This window comes from Stigmatopora nigra, chromosome 8, assembly GCF_051989575.1.
Source record: "Stigmatopora nigra isolate UIUO_SnigA chromosome 8, RoL_Snig_1.1, whole genome shotgun sequence".
Classification (NCBI taxonomy): Eukaryota; Metazoa; Chordata; class Actinopteri; order Syngnathiformes; family Syngnathidae; genus Stigmatopora; species Stigmatopora nigra.
In genome coordinates this window covers 9,982,866-10,000,703 of record NC_135515.1, presented here as the reverse complement: position 1 = coordinate 10,000,703, position 17,838 = coordinate 9,982,866, and the positions used below count along the sequence as shown (strand labels likewise).

General features: G+C 39.3%; 3 protein-coding genes across 4 annotated transcripts in view; all 3 read left to right on the top strand.

Annotated features, from left to right (window-relative positions):
• Nucleotides 1-352: 352 nt before the first annotated feature.
• crk (v-crk avian sarcoma virus CT10 oncogene homolog) lies at nucleotides 353-8,234 on the top strand. Of its 2 annotated transcripts, XR_013327055.1 has the most exons (4): nucleotides 353-929; nucleotides 1,883-2,478; nucleotides 4,837-5,396; nucleotides 6,753-8,234. XR_013327055.1 is itself a non-coding variant. In XM_077722096.1 (3 exons), the coding sequence occupies exons 1-3, from the start codon at nucleotides 710-712 to the stop codon at nucleotides 4,972-4,974; spliced, it is 954 nt and encodes a 317-aa protein (XP_077578222.1). In that variant the 5' UTR covers nucleotides 353-709; the 3' UTR covers nucleotides 4,975-8,234. The 2 variants fall into 2 exon arrangements, 1 of the variants encoding a protein (XP_077578222.1); XM_077722096.1 differs by having other exon boundaries at nucleotides 4,837-8,234.
• A 546-nt stretch (nucleotides 8,235-8,780) lies between these two features.
• Nucleotides 8,781-14,301, top strand: ywhae1 (tyrosine 3-monooxygenase/tryptophan 5-monooxygenase activation protein, epsilon polypeptide 1). The gene is made up of 8 exons (XM_077722097.1): nucleotides 8,781-9,011; nucleotides 11,011-11,210; nucleotides 11,281-11,340; nucleotides 11,408-11,467; nucleotides 11,972-12,078; nucleotides 12,194-12,400; nucleotides 12,574-12,710; nucleotides 13,274-14,301. Exons 1-8 carry the CDS (start codon nucleotides 8,948-8,950, stop codon nucleotides 13,327-13,329), a joined length of 891 nt encoding a protein of 296 aa, XP_077578223.1. The 5' UTR covers nucleotides 8,781-8,947; the 3' UTR covers nucleotides 13,330-14,301.
• Nucleotides 14,302-16,577: 2,276 nt separating this feature from the next.
• The window catches only part of LOC144200219 (unconventional myosin-Ic-like), a 35,784-nt gene continuing 34,523 nt past the window's right edge, over nucleotides 16,578-17,838 (top strand). Inside the window, exons 1-2 of the mRNA XM_077722215.1 lie at nucleotides 16,578-16,655; nucleotides 16,717-16,918. Of these exons, the coding sequence (XP_077578341.1) occupies nucleotides 16,829-16,918 (90 nt within the window). The 5' untranslated portion in view covers nucleotides 16,578-16,655; nucleotides 16,717-16,828. The remainder of the gene's footprint in view (nucleotides 16,656-16,716; nucleotides 16,919-17,838) is intronic.

The window sequence follows — 17,838 nt, the reverse complement described above, 5'->3', positions numbered from 1 at the left end:
ACAATCTGGTAACTGCAACTACGCAAGACGTACCTAAAAATAATGTGAATTTAAATTCTGTTTCGCCCATCATTGTGATTTAATTATAAATTTGACTATCGTTATATATTGCACTTTTATTTGATTTTATTCAAACGTGTAGCTCTATTACAGTCTGTTCCGACCGAACGTAAATTTAGGGGGTATTGAACGCGCTGAGCGCTGTGTTTAGATTTCCTAGACGTAATTTAACATTTTGTGGCATATTTTTTTCTATTTATATACTTATTCATGCATATAAGGGAAATGTTATTGTGCTAATACATTTGTGGATTATTGGTTTAGTTTGCCATTGATGCAGCAGATTGAAACCATGGCGTCACATCCGTTAACGGGGTCCCTTTTTTTGTTTTCCCGTATCCGCCATTTCAGTTTTTGAACTTAGTTGTCATCGGACGTTCTAGTATTCATAAAATTCCGAGCCCGAAACTTGCGCTATTTCATCCATTCGGACCAGAAAGTAATCGTCCAGACATCCAGAATCCTTTAGTTTAGGCGTCCGAGCATTCGTGGCAGTCAATTGATGCGCAATCTGCCAGCTGCGGATGTCGTGTGTTTACTAAACGTGCTCGAGGCGCTAAAGTTTTGTATGAGTTGAAGGCTTGGCGTGTGGATTGCGGGAGGGAGAGCAGAGAAGGCCCAACGACGCCTCGGCATCGGAGTGCTGATCATGGCCGGCAATTTTGACGCGGAGGACCGCGCCACTTGGTACTGGGGCCGCTTGAGCAGGCAGGAGGCTGTGTCGCTCTTGCAGGGGCAGAGGCACGGCGTCTTCCTGGTGCGGGACTCCATCACAAGCCCTGGCGACTACGTGCTCTCGGTGTCGGAGAACTCCAAGGTCTCGCATTATATCATCAACAGCATCAGCAACAACCGGCAATCCGGTCCAGGTAAGAGAATAATTGCATACCCCCGGCGCCCCCCTTCCTCATTTTACAATGAACACTGCACGCATGCATGACTTGCACCAAGAGAGATGCAACCATATCATAGCTACACTCGTTTTCATTGAAGTGGTCCTAACTAACGGAACTATAGTAAATAAAGACTGTGCAGACTTTGTGCATCAAATCAGTAAAACCAAAGTTTGCAATCATCATTAGGAGTCTTGATACTAGAACCAGTTAAGCAGTGGGTTTAAAGCTATGGAAGTACCTCCCGAATGTATTGTTTCATCCTGTATAGTGTATTTGTATTCACTTTCACAATCCTTTATAACACGAGTGTTTATTTCTGGTTTAAAAAAAGAAAAAATACTATATATTTAGAATAGCTCTGTCTTTGTATACTGAGTAGAAGCAGAATTGCATTTCCACATTAAGAAAATAAACAATAGCTGGTTGCACTGAGCTGACCTTAACAGAGAGCAAAGAGAGGGCAATTCGGTGGAGCGTCTTAGAGTCTTGGTTACTGTTGGAAAATAGAGACTCCAGAAATGAGACAGATTTCCTCTTCCTGTCTTCTCCTTTCAGTGTAGAAAATGAGTAATACAATGCAGCTTCATGGCATTTCCGTCTGAGCTACTGGCTGCTTTAAAAAAAAGAGACTCAAAATAGCCCCCAAGCTATACTTTGGACACCTTTGTTTTATACTGTGATAGGAACTACTTTACGATACTTTAGATTCTGAGCTAATAGCCCATTATGTTGACTCACTGTGGACTCTTGGCACATTACTTATGAAAGGAGCCTTGAGTATGTATCAGCAATGACTAAGACCCCTCTATTAGATTAGATTAGATAACTTTCTTTTAGAAATAACTTTTTTTTAAAACTTATAACTTATTTCCCAATGGCTAAAGTTGCATATTAACATGTACCATTTTTCCTATGCTCCATTCCAGCAAGTTTGTCGCAGCCGAGGTTTCGTATCGGCGACCAAGAGTTTGACGCACTCCCTGCATTGCTAGAATTCTACAAAATTCACTACTTGGACACCACTACCCTAATAGAACCCATCAACAAGTCGAAACATGCCTCTTTTATCAGCGTGGGCCCAGGTGGTGCCCCACCACCCCGCCTGGAGGACGAGTACGTTAGAGCACTTTTCGATTTCCCCGGCAATGACGACGAGGACCTCCCGTTTCGAAAAGGGGATATCCTCCGCGTCCTGGAGAAGCCCGAAGAGCAGTGGTGGAATGCTCAGAACTCTGAAGGCCGAGCGGGGATGATCCCCGTCCCGTACGTGGAGAAGTACCGTCCTACGTCTCCCAATTCGGCGCTCGCTTCCGGTGTACCCGTTGCCGGGCCCCCAGGAGTCGTAGGCATGTTAGGGAACTCTGACGGGTCGGCGTCCCAGCCGGGTACACCAAAAATGGGAGATCCCATTCAGTATGCCCAACCCACACCCCTCCCAAATCTCCAGAATGGACCGGTCTTTGCCAGGGCCATACAGAAGAGGGTACCCAATGCATATGACAAGACTGCCCTGGCTTTAGAGGTAATGTTGGATGTATGATTTCTTAAGATTTGTTCAGACACTCATAATATCAGCAAATATTGATATCGTACTGTCATGAATTTGACGATTCATCACCCCCAGTGAAAATCAATGACGGTTATTTTCGTTACTTCAGGGCCGCTTAAACTGTAATCAAAGTTAGATTTGGATTAATTGTCAAGTCTTAAAACATCTAGTCCTGCTACTTGAACCTCTGAAAATATCGCCACAAACAATAACATTTTGGATTTCATAGACGTTAATGACCATGAGTAGGAATTATTATACTGTAAATGGCAACTTTTTAGTTTTAGGGTAGTGAAGCTTAAGTTGCTGTACTTTTGAACTAGAGTTTAGTGCTATACTGATCTGGTTGTGGAAGTTAGATGATACCGCTCCCTTTTTTCTTAGATTTTTCTGTCTTTAACCTGAACCTGGGCAAGGTTGCTTTTTGTGCTTTCTCTAGTAGGTCGGAGAAGTGACTCAGCACCGAGGCAGTGAATTGGCCTGTTAATTATTAGCTCAGATTTCCTTGTCTTTGTGTCTTGACTTGGATTCAGACATTTAAGTCACTTTTTTCCCCTCCAATCAGTGCCAAAACTGCAGTTTTCCATTGGTGCTCCATTGAGGTTAATAATGATTGTGGTATTTTTTTTCTTCATAATTTAAAGTAAAGTCCTCTTGATGTCAGTTATTTGTAATAAGTAATACAATATAATTACTAATTGAAGTAATACAACTTGTGGCCTTTATCCATCTGTGCCATTTACACTGAAGCTTTCAAACAACTATTTGCTCATTCCTACCACAGCATAAAAGTTGGAAGTCAGATTCTTCAATGGTTCACTATTGCTTTCTGCACAACAGGAAATTTGCAAATAGTTGTTTGAAAGCTGTCATTATTAATGAACACTATTTTCAGTTTAAAAACACTCATAGGAAAACTAAAGGTAGGGTGGTTTTACACTACCTGATATTTGCACTGAAACCTGGTAGGATGACACATTAAAATTGAGGGCGTATGGGGGCGGTTTGTATCATCCGCATACTATGGGAGTGAATGTATATAGAGTGATTTCGGCCCAATCATCATTTTGTTAAGATTTTTTTTTACCCGTTAGCCCCCTCAACTGGTAAAATACTTGTAACGCATCAGGACTGAGTTGAGATTAGGTGCGCAATAACTTGGTTAAGGAGCAACATTTTTGGAGACATCACATTAAGTCACTCTGTGTGGTAATATGTCTTATTTTCTAAAAGCCCAAGAGTGGTTGCGACTAAATCTGTGTATTTTTCAGGCATGTCAATGTTCCCAAACTGAAGTTAACTCCAAATTGAAGAACATAAGCACTATCGTTATAGGCTTTAAGAAAAAAAAATGTTTTCTGTTTCAATTTGAGGGGGGAATTGTATCTGGCATTCCGAATTTAACAATTTATTTATAATATTTAAGAAAGCACATGAAATAAATCCAGAAATCCAGGACCGTGAAGTTTATTTGAGCAAAAGAGCCACACCTTATAACAGAAGAAATACGTGCTACAGGATATCCTCCTGGGGCATGCAAGTACGGGAAACACCTTTTTTTTCATCCACTCGGTTTCAGTTTGGTCTACAGTACCAGACAAATTAGTATGTAACTAGTGCACTTTTATTAACCTCCTAAGACTCAAACTCTTGGGAGCCATGCTTTTTTATTTTCTCCTTGATATTTAGGCTAATTGTGACCTGATGAGTATAATGATGTGTACGCCAGGTCATAGAAGGTTAAATATAATTAAAAAGTTTAGTACATTTAACATACACCTTTAAAAAAGAGTGGTGTTTAAAAATTCCATTTAAAATATAATATTTAGATTATTATTTTTTTATAAATGGATTAAAAGAACTGGATTAAAAGCCCTGGATTAAAAGCCCTGGATATCCATTTTTTATAGAACTAAAATTGTTTATTTTAGCTTTTTTTTAAAATATACATTTTTAGATTTTACAAAATGATTTTTGAACTAAAAACAGAAAACAATGATTAAAAAATAGAATTATTGATTTGAAAGGGGGAAAATCAAGAAATGTAATATACATCTATACTCTTCATTTTAATTTGATCCTAAAACAGATGGTCGGCACTTAGAATTGACTTTCTCGAGCCGCACAAAATGATGCAGCGGGCCAGATTTGGGCCCCGGGCCGCCACTTTGACACGTGTGCGCTATCTGATAACATATGAATAATTTTGCCACTAATGTTTGCATTACTTATTCTAAGAAGTCAGAAAATGTATATCCTGTCACCTTTAGTTCTGTCTGTATTTTATTTTTTTGGTTTCATCATGTCTTGTTATCTTGTGTCCCTTTTCAGGTGGGCGACATGGTAAAAGTGACTAAAATAAACGTGAACGGCCAGTGGGAAGGTGAATGTAAAGGAAAACGTGGTCACTTTCCCTTCACACACGTTAAACTCCTGGACCAGCACAATGCCGAGGATGATCTTAGCTGAGAGTGGACTGGCGGGTGCGAACTGGACGCTAGTATTAGACCCTGCCTCACATCCCTCCCCCACCTAACGCCTGCTCTACCTGCATCGAGTCAAATTTCTCACCATCACACAGAAAAACAAGCAACCGATTCCACCGCATATTTCTGACAGCCCCTCACTACCAGCACTTCCTGGTCTGACTGACTCAACACAAAATGAAAGACAGGTTGGAAAGCCATTGGTTTTGTAACGATTTAACTTCTACACACTGACACGAGAGTTATCGCTTCTCACTCTTGAAGACGCTACTCGCCACGCAACTTGGCCATTTCCTCATCCTGTGTTTGAGCATGTGGATAAAAAGTCTGCACTGCGTCATTTTTCACCCTCCCCTCAACCTCAAGGGCTTCATTTAAGATTGGTGGAAATACACAAATCCACAGGTAAAGACAAAGACACTAACAGTAACATTTTTTTGTGTGTGTTTGGATCCCTAATTCTCATGAAAGATTGCACAGACGATAGTGCTGAGGCGAGGTATTGGCTAAGGAAAACCCAGTTCAATCTATTAGTACTACAGAAGTTTATTTTCATTTTTGTTTACCTTACGACTTCAAAATCCAACTTAATCTAAAGTGACAAATGATCAAATCTAGCTTTTCTCTTTGTATGTGCAAAATTAAGGCTTACGCAAAACCCACAAAAACAATTGAAAAGTAAGATTTTTTTGGTTTTTATTGGGCTTTTTACTTGTTATTTTCTAAAATTGAACATAACAATTAGGAGTGCCGACATGCTCGTGTTTTATTAGTCAAACTAGAGAAAATTTAAGATAACCAAATCAGAGAAATAGCAAAAGTAAATATTTAAAGTAGAAATTCATAATTTGGATTTCAGATGTTTTTAGCTACCAATTATTAAAATAATACATGGACACCCGATCCCGATTTTGTTAATCGATGTAAATTTGGTGCCCTGGGTATTGCATTTAGCAGTTGATGTGAAAACTGCCCAAACAGGTATGCTTTTTTCGCCCCAACAATGTTTAATCTGCTAATTAAAATGCGCTTTAAGGGAAAGTTACTGAGGCGAGACGTTATACAAAGATCAAAAATATGAAGTGTTGATACAGACATTGCCTCAGGGGGATTTTATATATCATTTTGGTTTTATTGGAAAATCTGAATTACGAGTCTAATTATTATGATTTGGCCTCTTTGCAAATTTTATTCTAGCTACACTAATTACTACTATGAAATTACCAGTATTAAAAGAGCAGCATGGACACCGCCCTGTTTTTCTTTTTTTTTGCAAGTTAGGTATTATTCATCCAATCTGTGACAGCGCAGTCTTTTGGTCATAATTTAAGCCCCCTTGGAACATGCGATAAAGTCTGGTAACGTACTGGCAACCCGGAATTGGTAGTATGCCGTCTCAGCTGACTTGGATTTTTAACCAGAACTTTTCAACAGTGGATCTAAAAAAAAAGTACCAATAGGGCGTTATGCTGCATGTGAAACCTGCTAAATTGGGGAAATATGGCTACATTATGTCTAAAAGCAGTTTTAGTAATCTCACCAAAGCAGCCTGTTGACCTACGGAAGTGTCTAATCTAATGTGGCCAAATGACCAAAGAATTCAGTCTTAATTCAATATATCATTATGTAACTAGTCTGTGAAAATAGTACAGTAAACACAATGAAGGATTTTGGTTGAGAATTATCCATTGACCAGAGCAAATGCAGAAAAAAACTGTTTATCTGTCATTGAACATTTTCAAACTGTGATGTCCATTCTAGATTGAGATCCACCAATCGGACCAAATTGGGTTTCAGTACACCTGTGTGAAGTCGAAGAGAAAATGGATTGACAAAATTAAATCCCTCTGCAATTTTGTCACTTCGGGGTACTGTTTCAAAATTCACTGATCTTTCCTTTTCAAAAAGACAACATGGCCTGGGTAATTCAGATGGGGATTTTCCAAATTGTAAAGGAAATTCAATTGTGACGTTCTGAAAACCACATGTTAGTTGAGACTGAATCACATGACACTCAGTTGCAGACAAGTTGTGTCCTTCATTTTTCCCACTTCCACCAATCACCTTGGACTGAATTATTTTCCTTTGCTGAACATTTTATTATGCCTATTTGTGCCGTTAATCAATGTTCCCAGGATTTGAGCAATTGCTAAATGAAAGTAGTCCAAAACACACCAAGTATTGTGTAATAATTACAAAGACAAGCCAACCAAGAGTTAAGATCAATGTCACGGAAACATAACTACTTAAAAAAATTCCCTATCACAATTTTCAAGTAGTTCTTTGCAAGAAACATTCATTTGTGGTTTTCTTTACATGCTAAACTATAGTTTGTCCTGGTAGTCTTCACAACAATTGTCAGTAGTTCATAGCGAGAAGAAGCTTTTCACTTTTGTCAAAAAGGATGTTCTGTGTTTGTGTCCATTTTTATTGTACTTTTTTTTGCTACCTTGCACCAATTTTGTTGTATTGTAATCTTTTGATGTATCAGTCCAGTTTTTCTCTGTGATTACTTTTCAATTGTGTATTCTTTCCATTTTTTTTCTTTAGTGGCATAGCCTTTTTCTTTTTGTCCAAAACATTTTTACAACAATTTTTAGGTTCCACTCAGCGTTCATTTCAAGCCCCTGCCTCATTTCACACATGTCTGCCTGACAATCATCGCCTTGCTCGTCCACATTACACAAGCTCGGAATGGATTGAAAATGACTGCCGCAGAAAACGTGACATGTTGGAGGTTTCTCATATCGTGGTTCGCATTTATGTCTTGTACATCAATTCGTCTTTGGGTGATAGTGGGAACAATATTAACACAGGTAGATATCATGTATAAAAAAAAGAAAACACTAAATTGCTTTTAAATCAAGTTTGCAAGGATACGGATGCTCCTCATGAATTATATTGTGATTGACCTCCATTACCTCATTCACAACACTGTATGTGATGTCCGATTGTGACGTTTAAAGCACATCTAAAAAATGTTGGGGCCAATTTGCGGTATGTGGTATGAGCACTGTATGTGGCAGATGCTTAGTTCCTGAAATTAAGCAAAACAAAGTATTTTAAATAATCAATCACACTTCCATGTTATAAATGAGGAGTGGCAAACCATCACAGGGAAATGTTCACAGAATGGTTTTACTATAACACTATGTATATTCTTTTGAGACGATTGTAATTAACTTTTTTTTCTGTAGCATGTGATGTGTTAATAACTAGTAAATAAAGTCAAAATCATGACAATCCCTGCTTTGTGTTTGACTCTTCAAGGGAGTTAGATTCCCCTTCTTTTGTCATTACCAATTCATTACCTATGACTAAATTGACTGGTTGCCATTCATAACATCAGCATATCACATACTGCAGCTATATAGACTACATATAGGATAAAGCAGAAAAAGAATGAATGAAAGCAAAACGTTCAAGTAGATCACAATCAAGATAGCTCAATTATCACATTATATTTAAAGAATATATATTATTGCAAAACAAAATATACAATGGATTTGTCACTTGAAGTGCCACCAGACCTATAGCCAAAGATCCACGAATGTCGACAAGAGAATTACCACCACTTCCCTCCCTGGGTTGTATTTCCACAGTTGCATGGATGCTTTTTGTTTGTTTGCTTGCTTTTTTAGTGTATGTCTAAAACTACTTAGTGCATTTTTGGAGGAGACACGCCAGCACAATAAAACTCCATTTAAAGTCGAGCAATGCGTATGTGGCGTATCAGAGCAAAACGATTCAGGTACGTGGACGATTTCCCGGATGCGACTGGCCGCCATTTTTACTCCATCCTATCCGAGCTGCCGGCTGGGCGTAACGCACACCACCATTCGAGTCGACCCAGTTGGTCTCGAGGAACCGCTGAAAGACCGCGCACAGTATCGCGTTTCCCCCCTACAAATTTATTTGTCACTTTCGACGGTTTCCCACGACTAGTTCTATTCGCAATGGCAGAGCGAGAGGATTGCGTTTACCAGGCAAAACTCGCAGAGCAAGCCGAGCGATATGACGGTAAGCAAGCACTCGGAGTGGGACATGCTCGCCGCTGGGATTTTGCCCCCCTTACTAGTCAACTAATGTTCACAAGAGTGGAACCTCGCTTAGCATTTTAGCCACCAATTGGAAGGCACTCGTTGTAACGGCGAGCGTCACCTTGCTCTTTCTATGCAAGAACTGCTGGCGCCTAATGCAAATGAATGACATTACTAGCAGCAGCTGTCAAAATTGAAAGGGGATTAAAACAAGTGTCGTGCAATTGCTAGCCTCGGCGAAAGGGCTACAACAAAATGGCGGCTCAGTGAAGCGTGATCTGTCAGAGTTACCTCCCTTTTTTACCAACGCAGTTCTTTTACTTTCTCATTTTTTACATATAAACACGCGAAGGGCGCTTGCTGGAATCGTGATCAATCATTGACATGAAGCACATTGGGCTTGCGGTGAAAGTTGTGCGGCTGTTAGTGCAAAACAACTGTTGGCTTAATGGGGTGGTCCTTCCTCCCTTCCTTTTCACTGCCGCGCAGTACAGCTCGATTGATGAAAATGACCAGCACTCGCTCTCCTTTCCAAACTGTTAGACTGTCATGGCATTACTGTTCTCGGGGTTGTTTTTAGACGCCTGACTGTGCGACACTAATAGGTTGCTTAGTAACGCTAAATGAATGTGCCCTGACTCACTCACGCGATTTGGGGTAGTGGGAGAGATGATGGATGGTCCAATGACTACATGGGAACCTGGCTGGAATGCAATTTAAACTGATGCCATTTAAACGATTTATTTGTTTTTGAAAATCGGCTATCGAGACATGGAATCCATCTTATCATTTACTGAACAAAGGGTGTTGCCACTGCACTTTCTCGTAACGTGGTCTTTCAGGTAATGCCGGTTTTTTACGCTTCCTTTTCGGGATTCTGCACTGGTTTGGTCTTTAAACTGCCGTGTTTACATGAAGACAACATATAGAATTAATGACCTTTATGTGGAAGACAGTTGCGCAAAGTATTGTTTGTTAATCAGTCACCCATTTCTAGCACATTTTTTAGTAACCTCTTAAAGAAACACCCTTTTTCCTGACTGGCCCATTTTAATACACCAATTATACCTTGACTCACACACGCTCGAGCATGTGCATTTGATAGTGGTATTAATTACATTACAAGGGAAAGGGGCATGTCTGTAATACAACTGGAATTTGATTGGCTAAAATAGTACTGCCGTCAATAATGTCTGCCTCAGTGTTCAGTAGCCACTTCCTGGCAACACTGGCGTTTATTTCTATTCCCCTCCTCCCACTGTTACTCATCAGAAAAATAAAAATGCGTGTTTATAATTTGTTAAACAAGTTCCTTTGTGACCTTCATTCCCTCTTGAGCTGTGGCGCACACATACACAATCAGTAGTTGTCCTGTGACTATAAATATCAACATGATCACCATTTTTAGACTTGTAGACATATTATTTATTTTTATACTTACAAAATTAAAGATTTATTAAACATTTAGCTCGCTATCACCCCAGCTGACTTTGGGGTAAAGGCATAATACACCATGGACTGGTCACTAGTTAAGGGAATCAAACCCACACACCCCACACCGAAGTCAGGCGAAAGAACCACTGTGGCATCGGATGGCTGTTTGGTACAACAAAAAAAAACAATAATAGTACAGTTGCCAAAATTACACAATTTGTTTGGCTACCCACGTTATAACCATTGTTAATGATATCTTTGACAATTGCGATCACAACACATATTTACACGTTAAGTGGTGTCTGTTCCCAACTAATAAACCAGCTATTGTTGCTGGAATTTTCAATTCTGTTTTACTAACAATGACATTTATAATTTTTTTGTAGTGTGACATAGGAAGTTTAAATGTGGCCAAGAATTTGATGTCAAATAAAATTTGGAGGGTGGTGGTGGCCAAAGAATATGCATACAAAAAAAAGTGTATTAGAGTCTCACCGAACTGAACAAATATGTTAAAGTCTGTGGTACATTTGTCTTGTCAACAGAGATGGTGTTGTTTATGAAGAAACTAGCGGGCATGGATTTGGAGCTCACAGTGGAGGAGAGAAACCTACTATCAGTGGCTTACAAGAATGTGATTGGTGCCAGAAGAGCTTCCTGGAGGTTCATCAGTAGCATTGAACAGAGGGATGAGAGCAAGCGCGAAGAAGAGAAAATGAAGATGGTCTGGGAATACAGAAAAACGGTAAAGTATTCTTCAGAAAAAGAAAAAAAAAACTTTGACTTTCTGGAGGATAATCACTAGCATTGAACAGATGGATGAGAGTTTGGCCGAAGAAGAGAAAAAGAAGATGGCCCAGGAATACAGAAAAACGGTAAAGTATTCTTCAGCAAAAAAAAAAGCCTTTGACTTACTGGAGGATAACCAGTAGCATTGAACAGTTGGACGAGAGCAAGGACGAAGACGACAAACTGAAGATGGTCCGGGAATACAGAAAAACGGTAAAGTATTATTCAGTAGAAAATAAAAACCCTTTGATTTGACAGTGTACAGGCGCAGTTGCCTTGGTTTATTTTTTCTGGGAGTAAATGCGCTGGACAATTCAAGGTATCTTGATGTACAGATGTGAGATCATCAGCTCCTATTAATAAAACACTATGAGCTGCTACTGAACAGTCTGAGTCATACTTGGCACCCGCTTGCCTTTTTATGAAAGGAAATAAGAGCTGGCTATTAGTGAGGGAGAGGCCAGAAAGTGTTGCAGACAGTGGAGGGAGGGGCTTTTAAATTTTAGTCAATAGTTTACTGGTTATTGCTGGAAAAGTTACACTTTAACCAATGCAACATTGACATTTTTCAGAATTAAAAAATGTTTTTTTAGGTCGTTTGGGGGCAGCTACATTATTAGATAGTATTTGGTAGGGATTCCAGTGTACTAGAGAATGTTAACTAGGGTGTTTTTACACAAAATGTAGTAGTTGGCATTTTTGCTTGATTTGTGGCAGGTCGAGGATGAACTTAAATCAATCTGCGGTGACATCCTGGAGGCATTGGAAAAACACCTTATACCATCTGCGGTCGCCGGGGAGTCAAAAGTCTTCTACAACAAAATGTGAGCGTTTAAAACAATGAAATGTGAAGGTTTTATCTGTCTGTTTTTGTTCATCAAATTTAACCACACGATTCCCACCGTCACAAGTCAAGTAATTTTTTTGGGATAATTGCAGGAAGGGTGACTACCAAAGGTACCTGGCAGAGTTTGCCACAGGAAATGGCAGAAAGGAAGCAGCAGAGAAAAGCCTGGTGGCCTACAAATCTGCTACTGATCTCGCCACGGAAGAACTGCCACCCACGCACCCAATTCGCCTTGGTCTCGCGCTCAACTTCTCTGTCTTCTACTATGAGATCCTCAATTCGCCTGATCGTGCTTGCAGGTTTTTATATTGTTGATTTTATGATCTTTTATAATTTTCAAATTTTAAACCCGTATTTGATTTGATACACAAAAAGACATTTTAAAAAGTCTTGCATTTTTAATAATCTGAGTTAGGCTTGAATTTTTAGGCAATGAGACGTGAATCTACAGATTTACTGCAATTCTGCTCAGGTTGGCGAAAGCTGCGTTTGATGACGCGATCGCTGAACTGGACACGTTGAGTGAAGAAAGCTACAAGGATTCCACACTTATTATGCAGTTGTTACGTGACAACCTGACACTATGGACTTCCGATATGCAGGGAGAAGGTAAGATGGAAGTCGAAAATGTGCAAAATGGATGGCAATTTGGATGAAACTTCTAGTAAGAATCCCAGGCACTCGCAGAAGTTTTTTTTTTTAGATTCGCATTCTACGAAATATCCCATGTTATCCAAAAGGACCGACATTAGCACATTGCACAACATGCAAATGGTAGTAAGGGACATGCTAAAAAAATGTATGTTAATGTTGTGGAAATTCAAATTTGCCAATAAATGATCAACAAACTATACTTAGTTCACTTTTTATACTACTTTATGTGCACCGAGATTAAAAATATACCATTCTTGCTTTGTATGTTTTTAGGTTAGTTTAGTTTGGAAGCAATAGCTTTTGTTCATCAATTGTTTTACAAACAATTCTGGTTTTCAATCTACCCAATACTATTTCTTCATTCATGGTATTGGTGTTCAACGCTGAAGTTACTGTCTTGATATTCTCATACAATACATACAGGGTCATAAAGGGTTTGTGTGTTTTTCCTGTGTGTGTGTATGAAACTGCCCCCATTTGTTTTTTGCTGACCATGCATGATGTGTTTTGGGTTGCAGGAGAAGAACCGACCACAGAAGCGCTGCAAGATGTGGAAGATGATGCACAGACTTAGAGATGGCATTGCCATTAACAGCCAACAACTTGTGACCCCCATGCTCCCACCAACTCACCCGACCGGTCACACTCCTCAACTTCCTTATTTGTTCTTCTTCCCTTTCCGACTTATATTCAGCCTCTGCTTTTGCAGGACCCATTAGGGCCCTAGAGTGAATAACCTTGTTTTTATCTTTTTTAATTTTAATTTTATTTTTTAATATTAGACCTTACACCCTTTGCAGAAAATACCACTTCATTCAGTCAGGAAATACAAAGTTAGAGAGACAAAGAGAAGCAAGCCCTTGGGTTTAGTTTGTTTTGCTCTGGTACAAACGGTTCTGAAATGTTATGGTTTTTTTTTTTTTTCGTTGTTTTTTTCCCCTCCTCTCCTTCACTATTTTTATCTGTTGCTGGATGTATTGAGAATCTTTCTTAATGTAATTACAGAAATTAACTTTTATTACTGAAGATGTTGCTATTAGTTAATGGGAGGTATTTTATCTTTGTTTTTAGTGAATCATTGTAACTTTTTCATTGGCACTTTGGAGAACAGCAAGTGTCTTTTTTTTTTAATGTTAGTATTTCAGAGGACGTTGGCAACATTTGCGATATCCAAGTGGGGCAAAGAAGTGCTTTTACACCGTAGGTTATTCTGTTTTATGGAGGTGTCTTTGGACTGTACTTTGTGCTCAATACTGTAACAGTGCACATAGAAGGTTGCATTATCAGTTCCTGTTTGAATTAGGGTGCAAAAAAAAGATTGGGGCCTTTCATAGAAATCAGAGAAAGCAGCATTAGTCGACTTTTTTTGGTTGAGAGTCTTTCAGTGCAGGTTATTTTGCTTCTTTTCCTGTTTTGCTGCATCATGTGTAACTTGGAGCTTATTTGGACTACTGGATATCTGACTGGAGCCACAGACAGGGAAACTGTATTGTTCTTACTGAAACACAGCATGTAATTAACATTAAACAATCTAAATTAAAGTCAACCTTGTCTGGTTGCTTCTTGCTTCTCTTTATACATCACAAAAAAATGTAAAAAGGAGCGTGGAGACTTATTATTTCCATTTAAGTTGTCATGCACATAATGGTATATGTACTACAGCCCTTTTTTTCTGTTCACAGTTTGTCGTAATGCGAAACCTGAAGAGGGCAGCAAGGTTCATCTAATGTTCAATGAAGATTACTGCAACCATGCTGAGTGGCCTTGGTAGTGTTGCAGTATAGTGGTGAGTCTCCTCAAAAAGCCATAATATAAAACAAATACACTGCATTTTTTTCTCTGTATGGACCAATTGTGGCTGTAGGTTTTTTTAGACTAAAAATTGTTGTAGCTTGTCAAGTGTTGTTAATAGTGTGCCCAAAAACAAAACTGTAGTGAAAAAAGACATCTTCTCTACAATACAAAACAATGGATATAAATAGTCAAGGTTGTTTTCATGTGACATTTGTGATATTTTTCCCACCCACTTCTGCCCAGAGCGCTGAGTTTGCATATGGTTTCTGATTACAAGGACAGAATGCATAGATCAACACCAACATTTCCTTGTCTTCCAAGTCATCATTCCTTAGGACCATTGTTAAAAATAAAAAACGAAAAAATGCTACCCTAAATTAAAAAATGGTCCTATAAGACCCCCACCCGCCCCTTTTAAAGATTTCTGCAGGTGTCACAGCGAAGGACCCAAGAACATGATTGGAAAGATACACATCCTCTAATTATGACAATTTACATACATTGGGGATATTTTCTTCCATTCTCATTTATTTTCATTCGCTCTTTTGCGATGATTGTTTTCTTGGAAGTCAATCACCTCAGATTGTGTTCCTTTCAAAAATAGACTAGGGTACCGACACGCGTTCTCTTCAAGGCAGCACAATGCGTGTGTGTGAGAGATCATTTCTGTGGCTGTGTGTATGTCAAGGTCACAGGTTTCCTGTTGATGCCAGGCTGTCAGGAATACCTTCAGCTAGGGTCAGGGGTTTAAGGATGTCTGTAAAAGTTATTTCCCCTCTCTAAGAGCATGTAGAATACTGTGATCTGCAGTTGCATAACACATTTCCCCAACTAGAAATTATAAAAATTGTATTGAAACTTTGCAAACAATCGATTGAAAAGAGCAGGTATAAAAAGCGGAATCTCCTGATGAACAAACCAGAGATGGAAATTTCACATGATCCACTGGCAGGCTGACTACCTCCGTCCTTTCTAGTCCTGTCCGATTCACTAGTTGTTAAGTGTCCTGCTCAGTTTGTAGCAATGCCTTCCCAGTTCAGTAGATTGCTTTGGCACCCAGAAAAATAAAATACAGATGTTGCCTTTTTACTTTTGTTTTTTCACTTCTGCAGCAGCTCACCAAAAATGTATTCACCAAAAATCTTTTTTATCTGTACACATAATCCATCCACCTTTCTCTCCGCCATTGAAGCTAATGCTGAAAGTTGAGCCTGTCCTATCGTATTTCTGGCATAAGTTTTTATTTGATTTAGTGCTGAAAATGTTCGTTCCCAGTTGTGACAGGCTTGCTTGCTTTGGAATTCCAAGAGCTTTCCTAATGATGCAGAACTGATTGTGAAGACCTCAAGGCAGATTTCTTACCCTGTCAACAAATAATGGCTTAAATGTGATTGGTTACATGCTTAAATATGAAAACACAGATCTGGAAGCAGCACAGCCAGGGGAAAAGCAATGAAAGGATGCAAGGCCCATGCAGCTATCCTCATATCAATGAGGGTTGCATCTGATTCTGCATGCTACATGTCGAGGTCATGGTCAGTTTCAGGAAGGACGACAAGCTATGCGACCATAAGTCTTTTATTTGTTTTCATACAATCTCTGGTGCAAACATGTGTCTCTAGATTGTGTACCCAAAAGGAAGCATGGCTCAGTTCCGTCTCATATGCACGCCGACGTCAAGGAACACATAGTCAATCTGCTGGGCGGGTACGGGGAATGTCTAGGACAGGATGCAAATTCCAAGTGAAAAGTCTGTTCTCAGTCCGCCTCATTTGTGTGTATGTCGGCAGTGTCATCAATTATCCAATGGGAATCAAGTGGAAATAGAATAACTCCCTTCCTTGCTATTCTGTGCTCATATTTTTTCCTGCCACCTATCAAGGTCAATTCCTCCAGTGTCTAAAACAAATTGCTTCAATACATGAACTTACTGTATCTTCTCATACACACCCAAAGCCTCGTAAGACTCACATCCTCTGCATGTGACATTCATCTCGAGGCAGGCCAAACTCCACATCCTCCCCGTGCTCCCACAGCTTGAGTGTTAACATCCTCTGTCTGAGCAAAGGGAAGCTGGCCTCGGGGCGGCTCTGCACTCTGCAAAAGGTAATAAAACTTCACTTTCCAGACGCCAATGCGTCTACTCACATCTAAATTTTGCTTTTAGAGCCATCATCGAAGATGGCCCTCTGAATAGTATCTGAGATAAGTCTTCAGGAAATATTTGTCCAGTTGAGAATACACCAGCAACGCAGATCAGCACCCAACGACAAGGAGCGATGATGGAACTAAGGATCAAGCTCATCCCGACAGGGGAAATCATTCTGCCTCCTGGGAAAAATGGGGAAAACTACTGCCACAATTGCAAGGTCAGTTCACACAACACTGGAGTTTTGCTCTTGTCGTTCATTCCGTGCAATTTAATGAAGCCAGGTCTCCTGAAAAGGCAAAGATGACAGAGTTACCTGGGAAATAATTGCAGTGTGAAAACCAACAGCATGGCATTTCTCAATATAAGTTTATTTCTACGACTTCAACACAAGAACTGTTGAAAAATATGTTTGAAGATCGGATGAGTTACAATACATGCATGCTGGGCAGAATGGCGGAACATATTTTAGTTACTATTTCTGGTAAAATATCAAAGTTACTGCTTGTTACAACTCGTGAAGTATTAGCATAGCAAAATGTGAACATTCAATTTTGCTTAAAAGGGAAAAATAATGTGTGCAGCAAAAATGGTTCTTATCACACATGATTTTAATTGTTTGTCCCCAAAAAAACTTTCTTGTTGGATTTTCAAGCAATACTCCTTCAGACTTCAAATAGTTGCTATTCTCACCCTCTGTTTATACAAAAATGTATCTAAACTGGACATGAGGTGTGAGATAATAACTCTGATGCACTTATTAATGCTTTACATGTTAGTTTTTTTTTCCCTTTTAAATAGGACACTTAAACAACATTGGCAAGAATTGACCAAAACATGATTTTGTCATTGTCATAGATTTATAGACTTTCTATAGTGTTGCTACTACCTACTAAGATATAAATATTGGGATCTGGCCTTGGATTCCCAAAGAAATGTATTACTCATTAACACCTGCTCATGCTTTTTTTCAATTTGTCAAAAGGTTCGGAAGTGTGTGAGAACAAAACGGATGAATGGGGTGGACCATTTAAAACCAATCAATCAACCTATTTTCTAAATTTCTGGTCCTGTTCAGGGATGAGCTGGAGCCTTTCCCAGGTCATGGGAGAGGTGAGTTACATCCTTAACTACTCATCA